Source organism: Cannabis sativa, chromosome X, assembly GCF_029168945.1.
Source record: "Cannabis sativa cultivar Pink pepper isolate KNU-18-1 chromosome X, ASM2916894v1, whole genome shotgun sequence".
In the NCBI taxonomy this organism is placed as follows: domain Eukaryota; kingdom Viridiplantae; phylum Streptophyta; class Magnoliopsida; order Rosales; family Cannabaceae; genus Cannabis; species Cannabis sativa.
In genome coordinates, this window is record NC_083610.1 from 81,591,120 (window position 1) to 81,610,675 (window position 19,556).

The 19,556-nt window shown below is 30.5% G+C and overlaps 2 protein-coding genes across 5 annotated transcripts; both read right to left on the bottom strand.

Moving 5' to 3' along the window:
- Positions 1-4,789: 4,789 nt before the first annotated feature.
- Positions 4,790-6,553, bottom strand: LOC115700070 (peroxidase 16). The gene is made up of 4 exons (XM_030627628.2): positions 6,020-6,553; positions 5,741-5,938; positions 5,452-5,617; positions 4,790-5,347 (listed from the first exon to the last, which is right to left on the bottom strand). Exons 1-4 carry the CDS (start codon positions 6,233-6,235, stop codon positions 4,941-4,943), a joined length of 987 nt encoding a protein of 328 aa, XP_030483488.2. The 5' UTR covers positions 6,236-6,553; the 3' UTR covers positions 4,790-4,940.
- A 4,777-nt stretch (positions 6,554-11,330) lies between these two features.
- LOC115700075 (uncharacterized) lies at positions 11,331-18,652 on the bottom strand. 4 transcript variants are annotated; one of them, XM_030627637.2, is made up of 13 exons: positions 18,451-18,641; positions 17,935-18,009; positions 17,166-17,214; positions 16,987-17,035; positions 16,286-16,356; positions 15,965-16,023; positions 15,680-15,778; positions 14,859-14,916; positions 13,860-13,996; positions 13,706-13,762; positions 13,356-13,453; positions 11,997-12,199; positions 11,331-11,707 (listed from the first exon to the last, which is right to left on the bottom strand). In XM_030627637.2, exons 1-13 carry the CDS (start codon positions 18,526-18,528, stop codon positions 11,634-11,636), a joined length of 1,107 nt encoding a protein of 368 aa, XP_030483497.1. In that variant the 5' UTR covers positions 18,529-18,641; the 3' UTR covers positions 11,331-11,633. The 4 variants fall into 4 exon arrangements, with proteins under 4 accessions (XP_030483497.1, XP_030483494.1, XP_030483507.1 ...); XM_030627634.2 differs by having other exon boundaries at positions 16,987-17,062; XM_030627647.2 differs by lacking the exon at positions 17,935-18,009 and having other exon boundaries at positions 18,451-18,652.
- Positions 18,653-19,556: the final 904 nt, after the last annotated feature.

Consider the following 19,556-nt stretch of genomic DNA (forward strand, 5'->3'; position numbering starts at 1 on the left):
TATAACAATTTGTTCATAGTATCTACTATTGAAGAAAAAATGCATTAATCAATCCAACCAACAAACAAACAACCTATTTTTTAAAGATTCAAATCAAACTTCATATTCATGTTCATGAATCATGATAAAAGTGAAAACTAAAATATTTCAAAATACATTCATATCCAATATCTATAGTCCATAAAAATCTAAAGTCCATATTATATATATAAAAATAGTAATAAAAAAAACATATATATAATATATTTATAAATTGGGTTGGCGGGCGGGTTCGCGGGTTCAACCCGAAACCCGGTACCCCTAAAATCTCAACCCGCCAACCCACCCGAAGGGTACCGGGTTGAACCCAACCCGCCCGAAACTTTTTAAAATTTTTTTTTGGCGGGTTCACCAGTTCGGGTTCGGGTGGGTTGCTCGGGTTCGGGTCAAACCCGCTCAAAATGTTCAGCCCTAAAAAGGGGAAAGCTTGAGAGATAGATGGGGTTTTGAATGAATAGGCCATTTTAATCCTTTTTTCTCTTTCAAAAATGTACATACTTAGGATGTATACATCCTGAAATTCTCCTTTTTTACATTATTGTCTTTTCACCTTTACCACAAAGACATCTGAAATAAATCATGGAGTATATAGTATAGCTCCTACGGTACACCCTCCATCTTTTTTGGCAATCACCATGAGAGTTTTTTAATCATTTTTTTATTTCGTAATTGTGTGTTGTAATTATTTAGGATCCTTAGTAAATTTTCTAGAAAGTTTCGAACAGTCTATAATATCAAAAATAAAGTTCAAATATTTTATTATAAGTGTAATTACTTTTATTATATTTGTGTTAAATAATTGTTTAAACCTTATTTTTGACAATGTAAACTATTTAAAATTTATATAAAAATTTATAAGTAATTCTAAATAACTACAACATACATGATCAAAAAAAAAAAAAAAACTAAAAAACTCTCATAATTATCGAAATCGATAAAGAGTGTACTAAAATATTTGTTTAAGGGAGTGTACTACAAATTTAACCATATACAATACGTACAATTATACATATAGGTCATCCAGCCCATATTAAAAAGCTCGTAAAAATTAAAGGGGTAAGTTGAAAAATATCACTTTTATTAATCAATTAATCAAATTTACCTCTAATTTTATATTTAATTAAAACAACCTCTTTTTATATGTATTATACCTAAAATAACCTGACATAAGAGAATCACATAAAGAGTATCTTGAAGTAATAGGGACAAAATTGGTACAATGTTTAAAAAAAGAGGTAAAAATGATAGACTTTAAGAAAGAGGGTAAAAATAAAAGAGAACAATATTAAAAAAAGTATAGAGTGTAATTTCCTCAAAATTAAATAGGCCTAGCCCAACTCATGTAAAAATAAGAATTATGCCAAGCCAACTCATATTTTGAGGTAAAAGTCACCCGACTTATGGTCACATAATGTATGTGGCAAGCTTTGACGGACCAAAATATGAGTTTTTATTTTTATTTTTATACAAGCCTAAATTTGTACATGTTTTCTCTTTTTCTCAAGTAAATTTGTTAAACATAAATATGAAATAATTATGTTGTATTTTTCTAAGCATAAATGATATAGGCTCGACATGTGTTATCACTAAGGAAAGTACAAGTGATGCAACACTCACCTATGAAAGGCCCACATGAATCCCCAAGCGGATCAATAAACTTTCCCTCAAACAAAGAGACAAATTCCACAATCATGCATGACAGTTGGCCTTGGAGAAGCGCCCTTGGCATGTCCAAGAAAGAGTTGCTAAGGAATACACTGAAAATGGTCCCGGGAAAAGTAGTTGCTCGGGATATATTGAGCTTTGTGCCCTAAATAAAACTCTATTTCAATGTAATTTTTTCTATTCAATTATCAATAAAGAAACATATTTATTAATTTCATTACTTCTTTAATGTGTTATTTGGTTCATGTGATCATTTATTTATTTATTTGATTTATAATTTCATTCAAATCCTTATCACACGCTGATATTCTTGTTTATTGTGTTGTCAACATAGTAGTAAGTAAGCAAGATTGTATGATTAAATGTATTCCTATGATTTATTAAGAATATAGTTTACTTGCACCTTGGATAAGTGCTATGTCCTTTCCAGGGCATTAGTTAAAGTAAGCTTGGGTTGGATGTATGGAGTATGAATCAGAAGGGACCGATATTGAACTTAAATCAGATATGATAAACTTACTATAATATCTATTCAATTCAATATCACCTAGTTGATCTTAGATTAAATGATCTCAATCCTGAGATGGTTAGGTTCTAGTTCAATTGTATTATTTGTCTTCTTCAATCAGTTCGTTAAAGTCGACCAAATGGATCTTCTCGTGACATATATATTAAGGACATGGTAGTTCAATTGAGTGGGAGCGCTAATCATAGATACGGAATTTATAGCTTCTATCCGGACATAGAAGTGAAACGATAATTTCCTTCGAGCTTGGCTTAATAGAGATAAATGATACAGCGCTCATTTTAGTGATTATATTAGTTCACTGAAATATCATTTATAGGAAGCTTAGTGTTTTAAGGATAAAATACACTGAAGGGTGTAACGGTAGATTTGTCCCTACTCAATGTAAATCATCTATAGAGGATCATTGATTATTAGGATTATAACAAATGGATAACTCATAGTGTATCTATATCGTGGAACATATAGAGCGTTCTATATAATTGAGAGTGCAATTCCAAATCTATAGTGGTGCAAGGAGAAATTAATAAGTTAGAGAATTCACTTGGTAAATTCTAGATCTGCTTATTGGAAGCTCGGTTATATAAGTTCATGGTCCCCATACTAGTTGAGACAAACTGCTTGTAAGACTCAGTTAATTGACTTTAATTAATCAATTATAATTTTAAAATTAGACTATGTCTAGTTTATGAGTTTTCACTAAGTTATGGCTTGATTGTGAAAAAATAGAATTTTAGGGTTTATTTATTAATTAAGAGACTTTGTGCAGTCTAATTAATAAATAATGTAAATGATAATTTTATTTGATAATTAATTTTAATTATTAAATAAATAATTTTGGCATTTATAGGATTGAAATTGCAAAAAGTAGTATTTGTAAAAAAAATAGATAAATGATTGAGAAAAAAAAAATCTAACTAGTGATGGACCCACATAGGGGCCGGCCACTAAGTTTATTTTTGCTATTATTTTATTATTTTTTATTCCAAATAATTTAATCATAACCCTAAGTGAATTAGTATAAAAAGAAAAGAATAGTCTCATAATCTAATTAATGACTCTTGACCTAATTTTCTTCTTGTCAGACAACTACAGAGTTTGAGACTTCTTATTCTTTTCCTTCTAATTTTCGAAATCCTTAGTGTTCTTCACCATTAAAATTCAAACTTTAGTGATTGAGTGCATGCCCACCCATAGTAAGTTAGTCCTCAATCATAGTGTGACTGTGAAGAATCCAAATAACTGAAGGAGTTCTAGCCTCAGATCTTGATTATACTCTGTGACAAAAAGGATACAAGGGTTGGAGATCTGAGCGGAAGTAGTCATTTAATTCCGCTACAACCAATGTAAGGTTTCTCATACCTTTTATGTGTTTAATTTTATCGTTTTAGAAGTTCATATTTAGGATGTTAAAAACATACTTATTAGTAAATCTAAGTCCTGGTAAAATATATTCCAACAGGATAAACATGTACAGTTGGCCAACTGTATTCAGTCAAGGATTATTTCTCATCCTTCATCTTTATCTCTTTCTCTCTCACCTCCATTATTTCTTACTTGCTCAAGCTCGAGTACTGTAAATTTAGTACTCTACAATAACCCATAAAAATATTCAATAAACTAACAATACAATTTTATTTATTTGTAACTTTGTAACTGCTAAGAGTTAAAAATAGGGGTGTGCAGAAAGTCATCCAATCTAATTATAAACGACCGATCCAATAAAATCGGATATCCAATCATAATTGGATCAGATCGGATGTAAATTTTGAAAATTCAATTGGATCAGATCGGTTGTTGGATCAGACATCCGATCTAATGGATAACCGACCAAACCAATCCAGTTATGGTCACCCAATTATATTTATACATTTTTAAAATACATTTATAATTTTATATGTTTAATATATTTTATTTAAAAATATATATTAATTGATTTAATGTACATTTAACACATGAGATTAATGAAAAAAAAAATTAAAATATTAATTCTCATATTACGAAACACTAATAAAATTATCAATACGTATTGAATAAATTTTATTTTTAACAGTTTTAGAATAATATTGTTTTGCCATTACTGCTACAAGAAAGTAATATTTTTTTTCTAAACAAAAAAAGAGAAAAATCAATAAAAATAAATAAATCAATAAATAAAATGAAAATCTATAAAATATAAATAAAAAAATCTATAAAAATATTAAAAAAATTTGTAAAAATATAAAAAATAAAAGAATAATTAAAAAAAATGTTGTTTTAGGTGCGTGGTATAAATTTCACTTTTTCTTAACAACACACATGTTCTGTTCTTCGAAATAGTAATATATAAAGCATTATTATTGGACACCAGTAGTGTTTAGTACCTCTAGACATGTCGTTTTGCGATTAATTAGTGATACTTTCTAAAAGGTATTACAGTAAATTATATGGCACTCAATACTTAATTAAACTAATAGCAGTAATAACACATAAGACGATGATAGCATTACTCTAATATATAATATCAATACCGCACCTACCTACCTAGCTATTCCTCTAATCTAAATTATGCAATGTATGTGATAACAATAGGCTTCACTATTATATTATTATTCAATTTCTGTCTCAGCAGTTTGTATAAGAGGTCAGAATATGGATATCTAAAAATTACTATATCTTATTGTAAAAGAAAAAGAAAGAAAAGGTTGAGAAAATCAAAGTGAAAATGTATTTAGTTAACAAGAGCGCAATTACGCCTAACTTCGCCTTGGTTCCCAGTCTTGACACCAATGCGTCCAAGCTTAGTCATGGCAAGCACAAAGGCCTGTTCAAAAGCAGTAGAATTGGATGCAAAAAGGTTGACAAATTTTCTTGCTTTTTTGTCAGTAAACAAGGTTTGATCAGAGGTGAATAGGCCTTTCCCTTGTTGTAGATTCTTGAAGTAGATGTTATCGAAGATTTCCGGTGTGTTTGGATCCATGTCTGTCACAGCTCTAGGGTCTGCATTTCTTGGACACTGCTCTTGGAGCACCTTTGCATATTGCAGGTCAAGAGTTGGATCAATTCTGTTTTTGCTCTTGAAACTATAAATCCTCTTGCTTATTCTGCTGCAATGTGAGAATCCAATCGTGTGTGCTCCTACAACAATAACAACAACAAACAAATCTCAATACTAACAGTAGTCAGAAACACGAGTCAAGTAATTAAACTCTAATTTGATTGTGTTGTGTTATTTTGTTTACCTGAGAGTGCAACAAGGTCGAATAGATTGAGACCATGTGAGACAAACATTGTTTTGAGCTTGTGAACTCTGAATTCTGGTCGAGGCAGATGGTGACGCACACTGGCTCTAGTGGAGATTCTCCCATCAAGTCTTCCCAGTTCAACTTCATAAAATGGTCCCCCTGTCTGCACCATTAATTAGTAATTATAAAACAAATTACAAACATAGATATAATAATAATAAAGAAGAAGAAGAAGAAGAAGAAAGGAGATTAATAATAATAATAATAATAATAAGTAAATAAATACCAATTTGACAACATCTCTAGTGGCCAAAGCCAAAATGTCAGCACAAGAAACTTTATTCTTGCAGTGAGGGACTCTATCAACAGCCTCCTTTGCTTTGATGACAGTGTCAAACCCATCTCCAGCTAGTGAAAGATTATCTGAGTTGTCCTTCTCTGCTGTCCCATTCCTCGAAAACAATATTATTGAAGCATCACATCCCTATACACATACATACATTTCCAATCAAACAAACATAAATTATATAAGTGCAAACCAAAGTTTGAAAAAAGCAAAACAAACCCTGATGAAACAATCATGGAAAAAGAGCCTAAGAGTAGCTGGAGCTGTTGTGAAGATCCGTTGGAACTTGTCTTCAACTGCAGCTCGAACTAATGACTCCACATTTGGGCATGAGTCTTTGTAGTAGTCCTTTCGAAGATGATGAGTAGTAGTAGCAGTAGCACTACTAAGGAAGAGAAAGAGAAAAGAAACAGAGAACATAGTTGGAGAACTCATTTTATAACTTAAAAAACTATTTTTACTCTCTCTACTAGTTTAGTTTACCATGAAATAATTAGTGTTGCTTTTCTAATGATTTATGTCTTAATGAACTGTTTATATGTACATATATTTATGTAAGCAAATGCTAATTAAAAAAACCAGGGGGGAATAATGGGAGGTGGGTTGTTCTTAGCTGTAAAGGAGATCATGTGGGGTTTCTCATTATTTAAAAACACACAGAGAGAGAGAGAGAGAGGAATGTTTTAATGGAAAGTAAGGCAAGGCATTTTGGTGACTTTTTGAATTGTTTTTTAGTCTTTTGAAAACTATAGTGATTGGCAAATATTATTTGTTGCTTATAGATATAGTAGTACTACTACTCGTGATTATTTAATGACAAAGAAAAAAGTGTTATTATATTTATGAGTCATTATTCTTCATTAGGCAAAACGTGGTTGGTTGTATCATGTATGAACTTAATGTTGGGGAATTGGACAAGAATGAAAAAGTACCTATGTATGTATGCACTCTATTTAAAAATACAACTCTCTTAATTATTATTATTATTATTATAAATATATACATGCATAATGCTTTAACCCATTACGTATGTATATATACCTGCTCTTTTGGATTCAACAATAAATCCACACTAACTTTTTGCCTGATAATCACGTTTGTGGCTATGTGAGATTCTAAGGAATATTTTGTTGTTGGTATATTAAGATAAAGAAGTCTTAGCTACCTTGGATTATTACTTTTACCCTCATTTTTAATCGTTTTGCTTAGCCAGTTTTTTGCTCCTTCTAATAGAAAAATCCTTCTTGAATTGATAAATGTGAGATTAAGTAATTATTATAATAACATCCAAGGCCTTGAATGCTGCCACATGGCATTTGCCCATGTTGAAGGTTAGAACAGTTCCCAGTGGTGACTTACATGTTGCATCTTCTTAGATTTTTCTTTCTTATTTTTTTTTTTATGAAGCATCTTCTTAGTTGCTAGTGGACAAACCAAATAATTTAAATAAAAAGATGGATCTAGTCATCATAACTCATAATAAGTAAGAATGGCAATGGAAATAGTAGCCTTCAACTTCATAATTTCATATCCATATCACATACACATATATACATATATATGTGTGTGTGTGATGGGTTACACAGAATCTTATTGAGTATGGAGATTTGACAAGGAATTGGTTGATAAGAGAAGTAAAAAAGAAAGTGATTACTTTTGACTCAGTTTTCTTTGCCCTTGCTCAGACTGATTCACTGAATGAGGTTCCTACAGCAATAACAACAAAGCCAATGGATGTATGGGGTCCAAATGCCCTTGGGGCATATATTGTATGGCTTCCAATAATGACACATTCAGAAACACAAAAATAGCTCAAGTCCATCCCAAAACAACTGACCCAAAAAAAGTAATAATACATTACATAGTTGGGGTCCCATCTGAAATAAATATAATTACTGGCAGTGTGTATATGTACTATGTAGTATGATAACCAGGAGGTTACGTGTAAATAGAAACAACAAATAAATAAGTAAATAAGTAATTGCCAATAAAAGATAATCAGAGTAAACCGAAATCTGTTGGTTGTCGTTCATGTTTTGAGAATTATTCATTTCGTTGTATCAAATAGTTATGTAAACCAGTGAAAATTACAAGAACCCTTGTTTGCTACCAAATCAAACTGCATTGTTGAATGTAATATTGTTGAATGTAACTATTTTATCTCAAATATATATATGGAATACTTTTCATTGAGTATTACCTGGTGTAAATAATTTAACTATAAATATTAATACTTTTCATTAGATGCATTTAAGAAAATCGTCAAGAATGAGGGTACCAAATCACTCTTCAAGGGTGGTGGTGTTCTTGCTGGTTATGACAAGTTGCAGGTTGTTCTTTTGGGCAAGAAATACGGATCCGGTAGTGGTTAATGACGAGAATTCAAAGGTGGTGTAGATGGGTCTTCTAGGAGTTGAATAATTCGAATGAACAGTAGTCAAATTTATATTTTCAAATAATGAAAAACTAGAGAGCCGTTTGTGATTGTGGATTGTAATCCCTCCATTTGAGATATTTAGGAAACACTCTTATTGTTTTCACATTGGATTTGGAGAAAGAGAGTGGAGCTGTAGATCTCAGAAAATAGAGCTGAATAAAAAAATATTTTAGTCATAACTAGTTTAAATATGTCGCATTCAATACCATAGTATTACAATACATTTACCCAAACATTTAAAAAATTCCTCACAGTAGAAGAGTCCTATATTATATCTATAACATCCCAGCAAATTTTTGATGAGATTTAGCTTTTGGGCATGAATCGCTTATCAAAATATGTTCTATTCAAATTTTGGCAGTGTAATTGTAAAGTCCTTTTTTAGCATGTTAGATGATAAAATATTTTTTCTTTTATGGTAAGATTTATTTGTATTCATAACCGATTTTCTTACCTTTTATGGGTGGGCATGCACTCAATCACTAAAATTTATATAATTTGGGAGATATGGAACACAATCATAATGGGTCAAATATGGTTTATGGTATCTAATAATAGACATATTTGTTGTTTCACATTATTATTATTATTATTATTATTAATAATAAAAAATGGTTCAACATGCATATTAATGTGATAATTATTAAGCACATAAAACATATTCTATCAAAACAATGCACATAATACTATAAATTAGTAAAATGGTATAGACTATTACCAGAGCCGGCCCTGAAATTTAGTGGACTATAGAGGAAAAAATTATTTTTGGGCCCTTATGTAAAAAAATGGTATTTTTCAAAATTAGCAAAAAAAAATTGTGTAATTTTAAAAAAAGAAATTATTTTTGGGCCCCTGGACTAGGTGGGCCCTAAGCACAGGCCTAGCCCACCTATGCCCAGGACCGGCCCTCACTATAACTATGAATTCATAAAATTAAACAAATGCAATCTATATAATATATAGGGTTTTTTTCATATATATATATATATATATATATATATATATACTAAAATAGCAAAAATATTATACAAATATATTAGACAAGCTCTATAAACTTCATACAACCCAACAACAAAATTTTACATAAATACTTCTTGCTCTAACTATTTAGTCTCATTAACCACCTTCTTCAACGACAACTTTCAGCAACTCTAAACTAGTAGGCCAAGCGGAAAGAAACCAAGCCAGACAGAGAATCACCATAAAGTTTGGCGACTTCACCTGAGAAGAAGTCCGTAAGAAATCCAAACATATACAATTTCGGATTTATGCAAAATCGTGCAGAAAAATTGGTTCGAAACTAAAATTCAACCCTAAATTACGATTAATTAGATCGCAGAAAACTAATCCTCTTAATATCAATTTTCAGATTCATAAAAAGTAAATCTTTCTGAAATAGATTTGGAGTTCCTGATCAATTCAAATCAAGTATAAACTGAAGAAAAATGTATCAATACACTAGCTAATATTTACTCTGTTGCATTAATTAACGTTATTTTTAGATTTTCAATGGTGGATTTATTCATATCAAATTGCGAATAACAAAGAAAATTTGAATTCATCTAGATCCATGTACATAGAAACATTGTTCTAGTTTTTAAGTTTCTGCGTAGTTGCATTGCAGTTGCATTAACATTTTACTAATGCTCTAAAACTAGACATATCAATGATTTCAAACTGTCAACGATAAATAGTTTTTATGATATTTGCAGGTGTTTCATATCCGCAATCCAACACAAAGCTCTTTAAAAAAAGATTACAACATGGTTAGTTTTATTAATATATTCATTTGGTTGTTACAAAGTTGGTTTACAGAATTCTAACAGTTGTTTCTCCACATAATATTATTAAGGTACAATTGGCTGTTGATCAGTGACAAAAAAAAACACTGACAAATTTTTTCATGATGATCCCCATTCAAATTTTTAATTTCTAGTTGCATTTAAGTTGTCTATTAGTTAAATAATAGTTGTGCTACTATAATATTATTATTTTTTTAAAAAAAAAAAAAACAGAGCTCGAAATTAGAAATACACGACTCGTACAGAAAAAACTCGATTGTGGTAAGTAATAAGTTAGGGAAATGTTAGAGCAAAACTATAAAGAAACTAGAAAGAAACCTTCGGATTCTCATGAGCTTGGTTTTTCTCTTTCTTAACTTCAGTGAGAAAAATATTTTCAGCAACATTAACTTTGGATTTCTTCTCAACAAGGCGACGATCACTTTTTTTGATAGGCTGAGCAAAGTCTGAATCATCATCTTCAACAACAAGTCATTTTCCTTTAGATTTGTTGGCAAGAGATTTAACATTTATTTTTGAAGGTTTTTTCAGCAATGGTGATAGGGAAGATGAAGATCAAGTAATGGCCATTTATAGAACAAAAAAAAGAAAAAAAAATTAAAAAAAAAAACGTGGTCAGTAGATGGAGAAAGGTAATTGAGGAAGATGGATGAAATCAATTTTTTTATTTTTGGATCAAAAATGGTTTTGATCATGGGAGAAGTTTTCAAACAGAAAAATACAAAGAAAAATGAAAATGAAATTGAAAAAAAAAAAAACAGAGAGAGAGATGATAAAAAGGGAGGAAAAATAAATAATGTGTGAAAGTTATATAATGACATCGTGCATGTAAAAACAAAAACAAAGGTAAGAATATAACAATAATAAAAGTATAGGGGTAATATTTTTAGATTTTTATATTTTTATGTAAATTTTCCTAATTATATGTTTACACATGTGAACAGATATATATTTATAAGTACAGAGATAAAGTATATTATATAAATATTAATTCTTACAGTATAAACAAATAAAAAATGACTAGTTCAAAGGTATTTTCAGTCGATAAGTATAGGTATAGTGTATCATTAAAACGATTCAAAGGTTTTAACAAACATTATATATAGATATATAAATATAAATATATATATATATATATATATATTAGTTAGAAACTTGTGCTAATAATGTATGAAAAAAAAATGAAAAAAAATAAGAATTTTCTTAGTGCTTCATTTCAATGGAATGAATTAAGAAACTAAAGAAAATAAATACTAATTAGTAATTGATTGAAAAGATTTGGACATCTTAATAGTACACAATAATTTCATTCTTTATGTAAAAATGTAAACCATTGGGTTATTGATATTGAAGTCATATCAATATGTTCAAACAGTGTGATACAAATAGTCAGTGACAGTAACAAAACTAAAGTCATATGTTTCTAATATATATACATACAGAAAAGGTGATAAGAATAACTTTTTTTTTTTAATTTAGAATAGACGAGTAATGCTATATATCTCATTTTCATGATAATTTTCTTTAAGATCTCTGGAGTCCAATAAATCAACCATTATAGAAGAAGAGAGAGAGAGAGAGAGAGAAGCAGTACTTAAGTAGTGGAAGCCCTCTGCTGAAATATTTGCTGCAGAGCTCGAGGCAAATTCAGCACAATCTCTGCATAAGCTGGAGAGAGAAAGCAGAAATAAGAAATAAAAACACAACACAAAAATAAGTAATTTAAAACATCCTGGTAGCAATTAGTGGCAATATTCTATTTCTATAGGAGGCATTATAGTAAACATTTCTCAAGGCATAATTCATGGGTGGCATGAAATACCTGATGAACAAAAAATTCACATACGCATTACAGACACAATAAACCAAGTCATAAGAAGAGCAGAATCACATCCATTTGTAATTCTAACTGATATAGGTAAAAATATAAAATGTTCACTTAACAAATAGGTCAGACCTTCTGGTAGACTCATAGTTCGTAATGCATCCTCGGCATATAGCAGGCGAACTGGACCAGTTTGACCTTCAGTAATTTCATTTTCCTTTCTACTCGTATTCGAACTGTTTTTCTTCGATTGTTGCACTGGCCATGCTTGTACTTTGATACGAGAAGGAAGTACAGAGACAGGATCCACATATCCAAGTGCAATAGTTACCTTACTGCAGCATAAAACTTGCACTGTTAGCAGCATGATGAATATGTTATTTTGTAATAATAAATCAATACAGTTTATACTTTAGGCATTCTCAAAAACTCATATAGATGATTTGTAAAGAAAGATGGAAATATACCCACAAACATCCATATTTCAGTATTGTGAGCAATGCAAATGGATTAACAAGCCTGATTTTGTACTGTGGCCGTGTATCAAAAACATTTTAAATTAATTAATAAATAAAACAGAAGCATGGTAAAATTTATATCAACAGATTACCTTCTACTCCAAAGACAAATAAATAGAATAAATAAGATTTTTACCCCCAAACTATGACTCTTGTAGAATTTTGCCCTCTTAATTTTTATTTGTTGCAAAAATTCTCTCCAAACTATACCAATCGTTTCAAGTATTCCCCTCCAGTTACCTTTCTGGTCATTTTTTAAAATATGTAACTATGAGTTACAAGTATAATTACAGTACAAGAGTCTATTTAAAAACTTTAAAATACCCAAAATTCAATTTATTGACTTTAAACATACAAGCTCGAAGAATGTATATACATATTCTCATAATTCATCATTAAAATGCTATTTATGCATTTATTTTTTGTCTAGACTCTTAAATTGGGCTAAAATAACATCATGTTAGTGATATATCAACAAATTGTTGAAAGAAATAAGCATAATGCAACTGCAAGGGAATTTTGGAGCAATTTTTATAATTCAAGGGGATTTTTGCAACAGAGAAATATTCAAGAGACAAAACTCTACAAAGCTAATAGTTCGGAGGGATAAATCCTATTTATTCAATAAAATAATTAAAAGTGTCTCCAGTAAATGAGTTTTACTTCCAGATTCATTGACGCAACCCCATATTCTTTCTTATATTCAAAGTCTAGATCTTTTCTAAACAAAATTCAAAGAATAATAGTAGGGCACAAACATTGAAACAACCCTGCTTTCACAGAAGACACAAAAACTTGAGACTGTTATAAAAGATCCTATAATGTAGAATATACAAGCAGAACACAGTCATTTGGAAACATAAAATGAATATTTCAAACAAAAAGGATTGAGGTGGCAGATAAGAATCAACATTAATTCAGTGAATATATAAGTAAAATTTCAAAAGCAATCATAGGAACAAAATGCACAGACCAATCAAAGTCATCTAGTGAAAATTCAATCATCTGGTAGGGCAGGCTATGATAAAGTTCTCCAATTTGGTTTCCATACAATTCCTTCACAAGTCGAACCTGCATGTGAAAAGAAAAGTTTGGAAAGGGGTCAGGCAATAACTACAAAAATCATGAAAACTTTTTTTTTCTTCTTTTAACATCATAATTTTACCTACTGATATGGTAATGTCTAACCAAAACAAAATCAAGGACTAATGTCCACAATCGTATATTTATATTTAGCATATATTCTTCAGCAAAAAATATATATATAATATATATTTCTAAGAAAGGGTATATTTATGATCTCCTATTACACCAACAGCATACCTGCTCCCGTCTATCCACATAAGCCTGTAGAAGTTCTCCAATATAATCTATAAATTTCTGAAAGCAGCCATAAGAACAAATATTGAGAACAACTGAACAAGTACAGACAGGAGAAAGTGACGTCATCAAGGCCAATGCAAAAAATCAAAGTTACCATAGCATTTGATGAAAGAAGATCATTTTCTGCTTCCTTTATTGGCAAAAAAAATGGAAGTGTGTGTTCCAAGACAGTCATCTTTTCAAGAAATGACTTGCTCTCAAGCACACAATGATACAACTCGCAAGGTTCTCCTGCAAATCATTTTCATAAGAGATCAGATTCCCCTTGTTGCTAAATGTCACAATCATGTCAATAACCTTAGAGTTCATGTATAAAATCTTCTAGACAATTTATGTTGTACTCAAAAATTATCACAAGCAGTTGAAATATCAACACTACAGGTTTTCATTTTGTCTTGTCAGTTGGGTTCACCACATTCTTAAGCTTCAAGGTATTTCTTCCTAATAAGTTTTATCTATGGACGTAGCCCGTGGACTAGGTTTATTGAACCACATAAATTTTTTCTGTCATTTAGTTTTAGTAATTTTATTTCTGTAAGCATTCTATTATACCAGTTTGTAAATCTGATCAACCAGAGATAAAAACTGTTATAACAGATTGACGTTCAAATAACTTGTACAGTATTCCGTATTTAATAATCACTTGGTAACTACTACAAATGGGACTTTCAAGCTATAAGTGACTTATATGCTGGAGATGAAAAGATGGTACCAAATGACCCAATATCTTCAATTTGTAAGAGACTTTGATAAGAAATGGAAGTTTATTTGGAACTGCAGTGTTTTGGCAATGTTGCAGGACCGTTGGTTGGAGAGAATGACAGGATTTTCCAGGGTAGAGGAAATATTGACTATGTGGAGTGGGATTTTTAAGATTATGGCGTTGTATAAAAAAGGGGTTTGGGCCAAAGTGGAGGAGACGAATCAAGAGATGCCTATCTTCAGTATCCCATTCTATTTTCATTTTTCATCAATGGGAAGCCTAGAAAAGGGAATAAAGTGGATGACATAAACCTGACAACAGGAAACATAACTGAATAGTTAGGACGTTTAACATAATTAGTTGAGATAATAAAAATCATTTCAATGTTACCTGCAAAAGATGTCTCATATTGTATTCCAATTCTTGCCCCTTCCAAGCAGCAAATCACCTGACCAAAAATAAGCTAAGAAATCAGAAGCTAGTTCAGAAAACATTACTGCAAACTGCTGTAGAATAAAGAAATAAGTTGCTAACCAATTTTTCTATAATCAGTTACACTTCCATAAAACAACATTATGATGAGATAACTTACCTTCACTTAATTTAAAAATATTACAGTATTGCACTAGTATTTATATTTAACAAAAAAAAAAAAGAAAAATCAATTGAAAATATAGGCTAAAAAAACATTCTAGTATATATATATATAGAAAAATAGATATAGATAATTGATAACTATTATACAAGCAGTAAATCAAGGCCAAAAACCTCTTATTAACTATTTTCAAATTTCAACAATTTAAGCCCCTCCACCAAGTAATCTTATCAACAAAACTAAGTTGCAATCCCAATGAGTACATTCACCTCCTCTTTCCATCTCTGACTTACAAATTATTTGCTTTCTCCCACAAAATCTGTGCCCAGTCCAAGAAATTCCACATATAATTATGTAACATAGTTGTGAGCCCTCCTTGGCTGTTTTTTCTCCCAAATCTACCATGTTCCATGATTGAAACCTTTTCTGGGATAAGTTAATAGATGATCACTAACCCCTAAGAAATGCCCCTTTGAAAGCAAATGAAAGAGAAAAACTATAATTAACTTGGGAAGAGGAATATATAGCCTTGGGTTTGTATTATCTTAGTCTTGGAGAAGAGATGCATCTCTAAGGTGATCTACGACATCCTGATTCAACATGCCAGAATTATTACCTTACTTCCAACTTTATACGTAATTTTTTCCTGAACAAGAGGACTTGCCAAATCATTTGTGTCTCCCGACATTGCCTTTCTGTCTGCCTCCATGTGAACCTGATTAAAATCCAAATCAACTGTTAGACATAATTCCACATTCATCAAGAAACATGAAAGATGAAAACGATCATTAACATCAGCAGCCTGAATCATGTAATCATAAATCAACAACCTGAACCATATTCAAATTATCAAAATGAACCAAAGTAAACTCAAACAATGCAAAACACTATAATACTGTACCCGTTCTCTTATGGTAGCTAATAGCCCATCATTCCACTCTTCTCCATCTAAACAAATCTCTAAAAGAAAAGAAAAAGATAAGAATAATTTGTCAAACTAAGGAAAAGAAAAAATAGAGGGAGAGAAAGAAAAAGAGAACTATGCCACCAATTTATGAACCGACAATCCAGAAAGGAAAAAGTTAGCTTTTACGTGAGTTGAACTGCTGAATTCAAGCTAATTTCCACATTTGTAAGAGCTTTCAAATTATCTCTAAGTTCCATAACTCTAATCTGTACAGCTAAGAACCATTGGATTTGAGAAGCTCATTTATAAAGCTACCTTGAGTTTGAGAAGATCGAGCTGCTTCAAATTCATTTTGTAGACGCTCAAAAATCATCTTGTCAGAATCCCTATTGAAATCAATGAACACCAAAATGTAGTATGAGTTTAACTACTATAATTGCATCTTTTGCAATCTATACATTGTTTAAACCTATGATCAGGATATTCCAGAACAAAATTTTAAAAAAGAAACTAAAAAAAAAAGAAGCTAGACCTTGTTGAAAGTAATGTGTAGGTTTCCACCAAAATATAATATAAAAGTTCTCACCAAGCAATTATATTGTTTGATATTTGAAGTACAAACATGGGAATGCCTTAGCCAAGAAAAAAAAAAATGTGTGTTTGTGAAATAGAAATAGGATAACGATCAAATGCCAAAAGGATAGTAACCAAATTCATGAAACCACCATGCCCTGACAACAAACTGTTAACATTAACTTTTTACTCGCTTCTTCAAATCAAATTCCAGAAATACTCTTTCTCTTCTATGTCATCACTTAAATTATCTCCTCACTGATATGCATAACCTCAATACAAGTGTAAGAGTAGAATTTTACGAAAATCTTTTCAAGAAGAAATCTGCAAAATACAAATATTTTCTACTACTCAAATGCTAATAAGATTATATTTAACAACAAGAAAACTACATAATGAAATAAAGCTAAAAGAAACGAGACAAAGGGAAAAAAAAAAGACACCTGGAAAGACGCTCTACTAACACCCCATGTCGTTTGAGAGCATCAAAAACTGTGAAGCAACATAGAAGCTTAGCCCCTTTAGAAGTAGAAACCAGCCGCATGTAAATTGTGAAAATCAAAGCAAAAAAATAGGAGCTTTCTAATTTGTCTTTCTTCTGCTGAAAAATATAAAAACTTACATCTATCTCGTGTAGTCTCTAAACGGATATCATCATCTTGTATAAAAGTCTGTGAAAAAGCATGGCATACATGGATCCAAGTCAATCATTGAGTCAAGAAAAGACCTTATATATAGAGAAAATAGTGAAGACTGTAAAGAAGAAAAGAGCTATGTTTTTAAAATAATTAACCAATCAATAATCATTGAGTACTAAGTGCTATGCCAACAACAGAATATATAATTCCATTATGTAAATCAAAACAATTAATTATTCTCAGATCACACAATTCTAACATGTAGATACCTATAGAAGAAAAAAAAATTGAAACCCATTTATGTTAAAGAAATATGAAGTATGAAGCTTTTATATAATTCAGACACTAATCCTTAAATAGATTAGTAGCAACATCAAAACCTCTAACCAGCACTCTTTGAGCTCTTTCGTTTTGTTGATACAAAACAATAAATGATGATATTGATTTTAGTATTCCTTTTCCTGCATCATTACCACTTGAAGCAAATTACTAGGCAGGCATGAGGAATCAAACCAAGACCTCATGGGAGAAAACCATGGGCATTATATCCTTTTACAATTAGTAGCTATTGCCCTTTTGAACACTTCATCTCTCAAAAAGCTCTCAGAATGGTATTATCAAATCTAAACAGTTTGAAATACCAACAACCTAATAACCAATGAAATTCCAAATAAATTGAACAAATTAGCCTGTGATTACATTAATCTCGCCGAAATGGAAAAGCCACTTTATTAAAGGAATAAGAATCATTACCAATTCTCCCATTATGTCATAGGGACGTCGGGGAAACTGCTCAAGTTGCCGCAATAGTTCCCCCCAGACATCACACTCATGTACATAATAAGTCAGATTAGATGTAATATAATAGTATTGAAAATAACAACCACTGACGCAAAGTTGAATTAAACAATCAAAATCAACAAAATGCCCGATACATATTATTTGTAATCATTCTCTACCTCAGAAAATTGCAAAAGCACATACTGTAACTGTAGAAACGTAGAAGAGCTTATTAGCTAGTTTATTGCTATTCAAAGTATTTCTCACTCACCATCTTGTCGTACAAAAATGAATGTGTTTGTTTTTTTTTTTACAGAGATTATCGGTAATTTAAGAGGTTTTTCTTTTCTTTTTTCAGAATGAATCGAACTTGATGATACTAAAACATGTTGTTTTGAACTGAAAACACAAAATTGTTATGTAAAACTGAAAAAGAATAGACAAAGGAAAGGAATATATAGGAAGATAAAATGGTTTGAGAAAAGATACCTTGCGAGAATAGTCCCCTCCGGAATACGAGCTCTTTCTAAGTTTTTTCTTCTGCGATTCTTCAATGTCGCTATCCATCTCTCTCTCACTCACTCTCTTCTGGCTTTTTGGCGGAGAATATTGAAGAAGACGAAGAAGAAGAAGAAGAAATGGGTTGGGTGGTTGGTTGGCTTTACCCGAATCTATAAAAAAAAAAAAAAGAGGAATAGGGTAACAGTGTCGTTAAATACCCATAAGTTTTTTTTTTTTTTTTGACGCGGTGCATGATTAATAAAGCGTCAATCTACAATCGGCGGCGCACCTCCTCGAACCAAGATAGCTCATTGTCTAACTGAAGGGCATGCTTTGCCAAACGGCCCAAACCATGTCCTACAGAATTCTTATTCCAAGCCACATGGGACAAAACTGCCCCCATAAGTTTTATTATAATTTTACTTCTCAAAATTTTTTATTTATAAAAATATGTAAAGTTTTAAAATTATAAAAATACATTTTATTTAAAAAAAAACTAAAATATAACGAGAATTCAACTTCATGATAACTATAAATAAACTATAAAATAATAAAAAAAAACAACCAGATAAAAAATCTCCTGATAACTATAATACAACTATAAATAAGTTAAACAAATAACTAAAAAATGATTTATTATTTTTAATGAAGAAGTATTTTTGTCAATAAAGAAGATTAAAGTGTAAAAATAAAAAAAAAATCGTGTTAATATATTTTTGTAATTTTTTTTCAAATTTTTAGTCTGTAAATTTTTCAAAAAAAAACTACCATAATATTAGGAGGGTGTATAAATAAGTTTGCAAAATTCTACGGTGCACTCTCTTTTTGTTTCAACACTTGAAAAAAAAATTAGTCCAATTCTTTTTTATCGTGCATATTGTAATTATTTAAGACATTCTCGAAAAATTTGAGAAATTTAAAAAAATTAACACACAGAAAATAAAATTCAAATAATTTGTTGTACACATTACTCTTTTATTTATCCGTGTCTGAAATAAATTGTTTGAACATTGCTTTCTATGTTGTAATTTAATTCAAGTAATCTCGATTCGTATTACAGATGTAGCATGACATCTAAGTGAAGGTATTGTACA

Coding starts and splice junctions, on each gene's coding strand:
- LOC115700070 (XM_030627628.2), bottom strand. CDS start 6,235: ATGAGTTCTCCAACTATGTTCTCTGTTTCTTTTCTCTTTCTCTTCCTT. Junction 5,939..6,019: donor TCCATGATTGTTTCATCAGG/GTTTGTTTTGCT, acceptor GTATGTGTATAG/GGATGTGATGCTTCAATAAT. Junction 5,348..5,451: donor CGACCTTGTTGCACTCTCAG/GTAAACAAAATA, acceptor TTATTGTTGTAG/GAGCACACACGATTGGATTC.
- LOC115700075 (XM_030627634.2), bottom strand. CDS start 18,528: ATGGATAGCGACATTGAAGAATCGCAGAAGAAAAAACTTAGAAAGAGC. Junction 16,024..16,285: donor TCGATCTTCTCAAACTCAAG/GTAGCTTTATAA, acceptor CTTTTCTTTTAG/AGATTTGTTTAGATGGAGAA. Junction 14,917..15,679: donor CGTATAAAGTTGGAAGTAAG/GTAATAATTCTG, acceptor ATTTTTGGTCAG/GTGATTTGCTGCTTGGAAGG.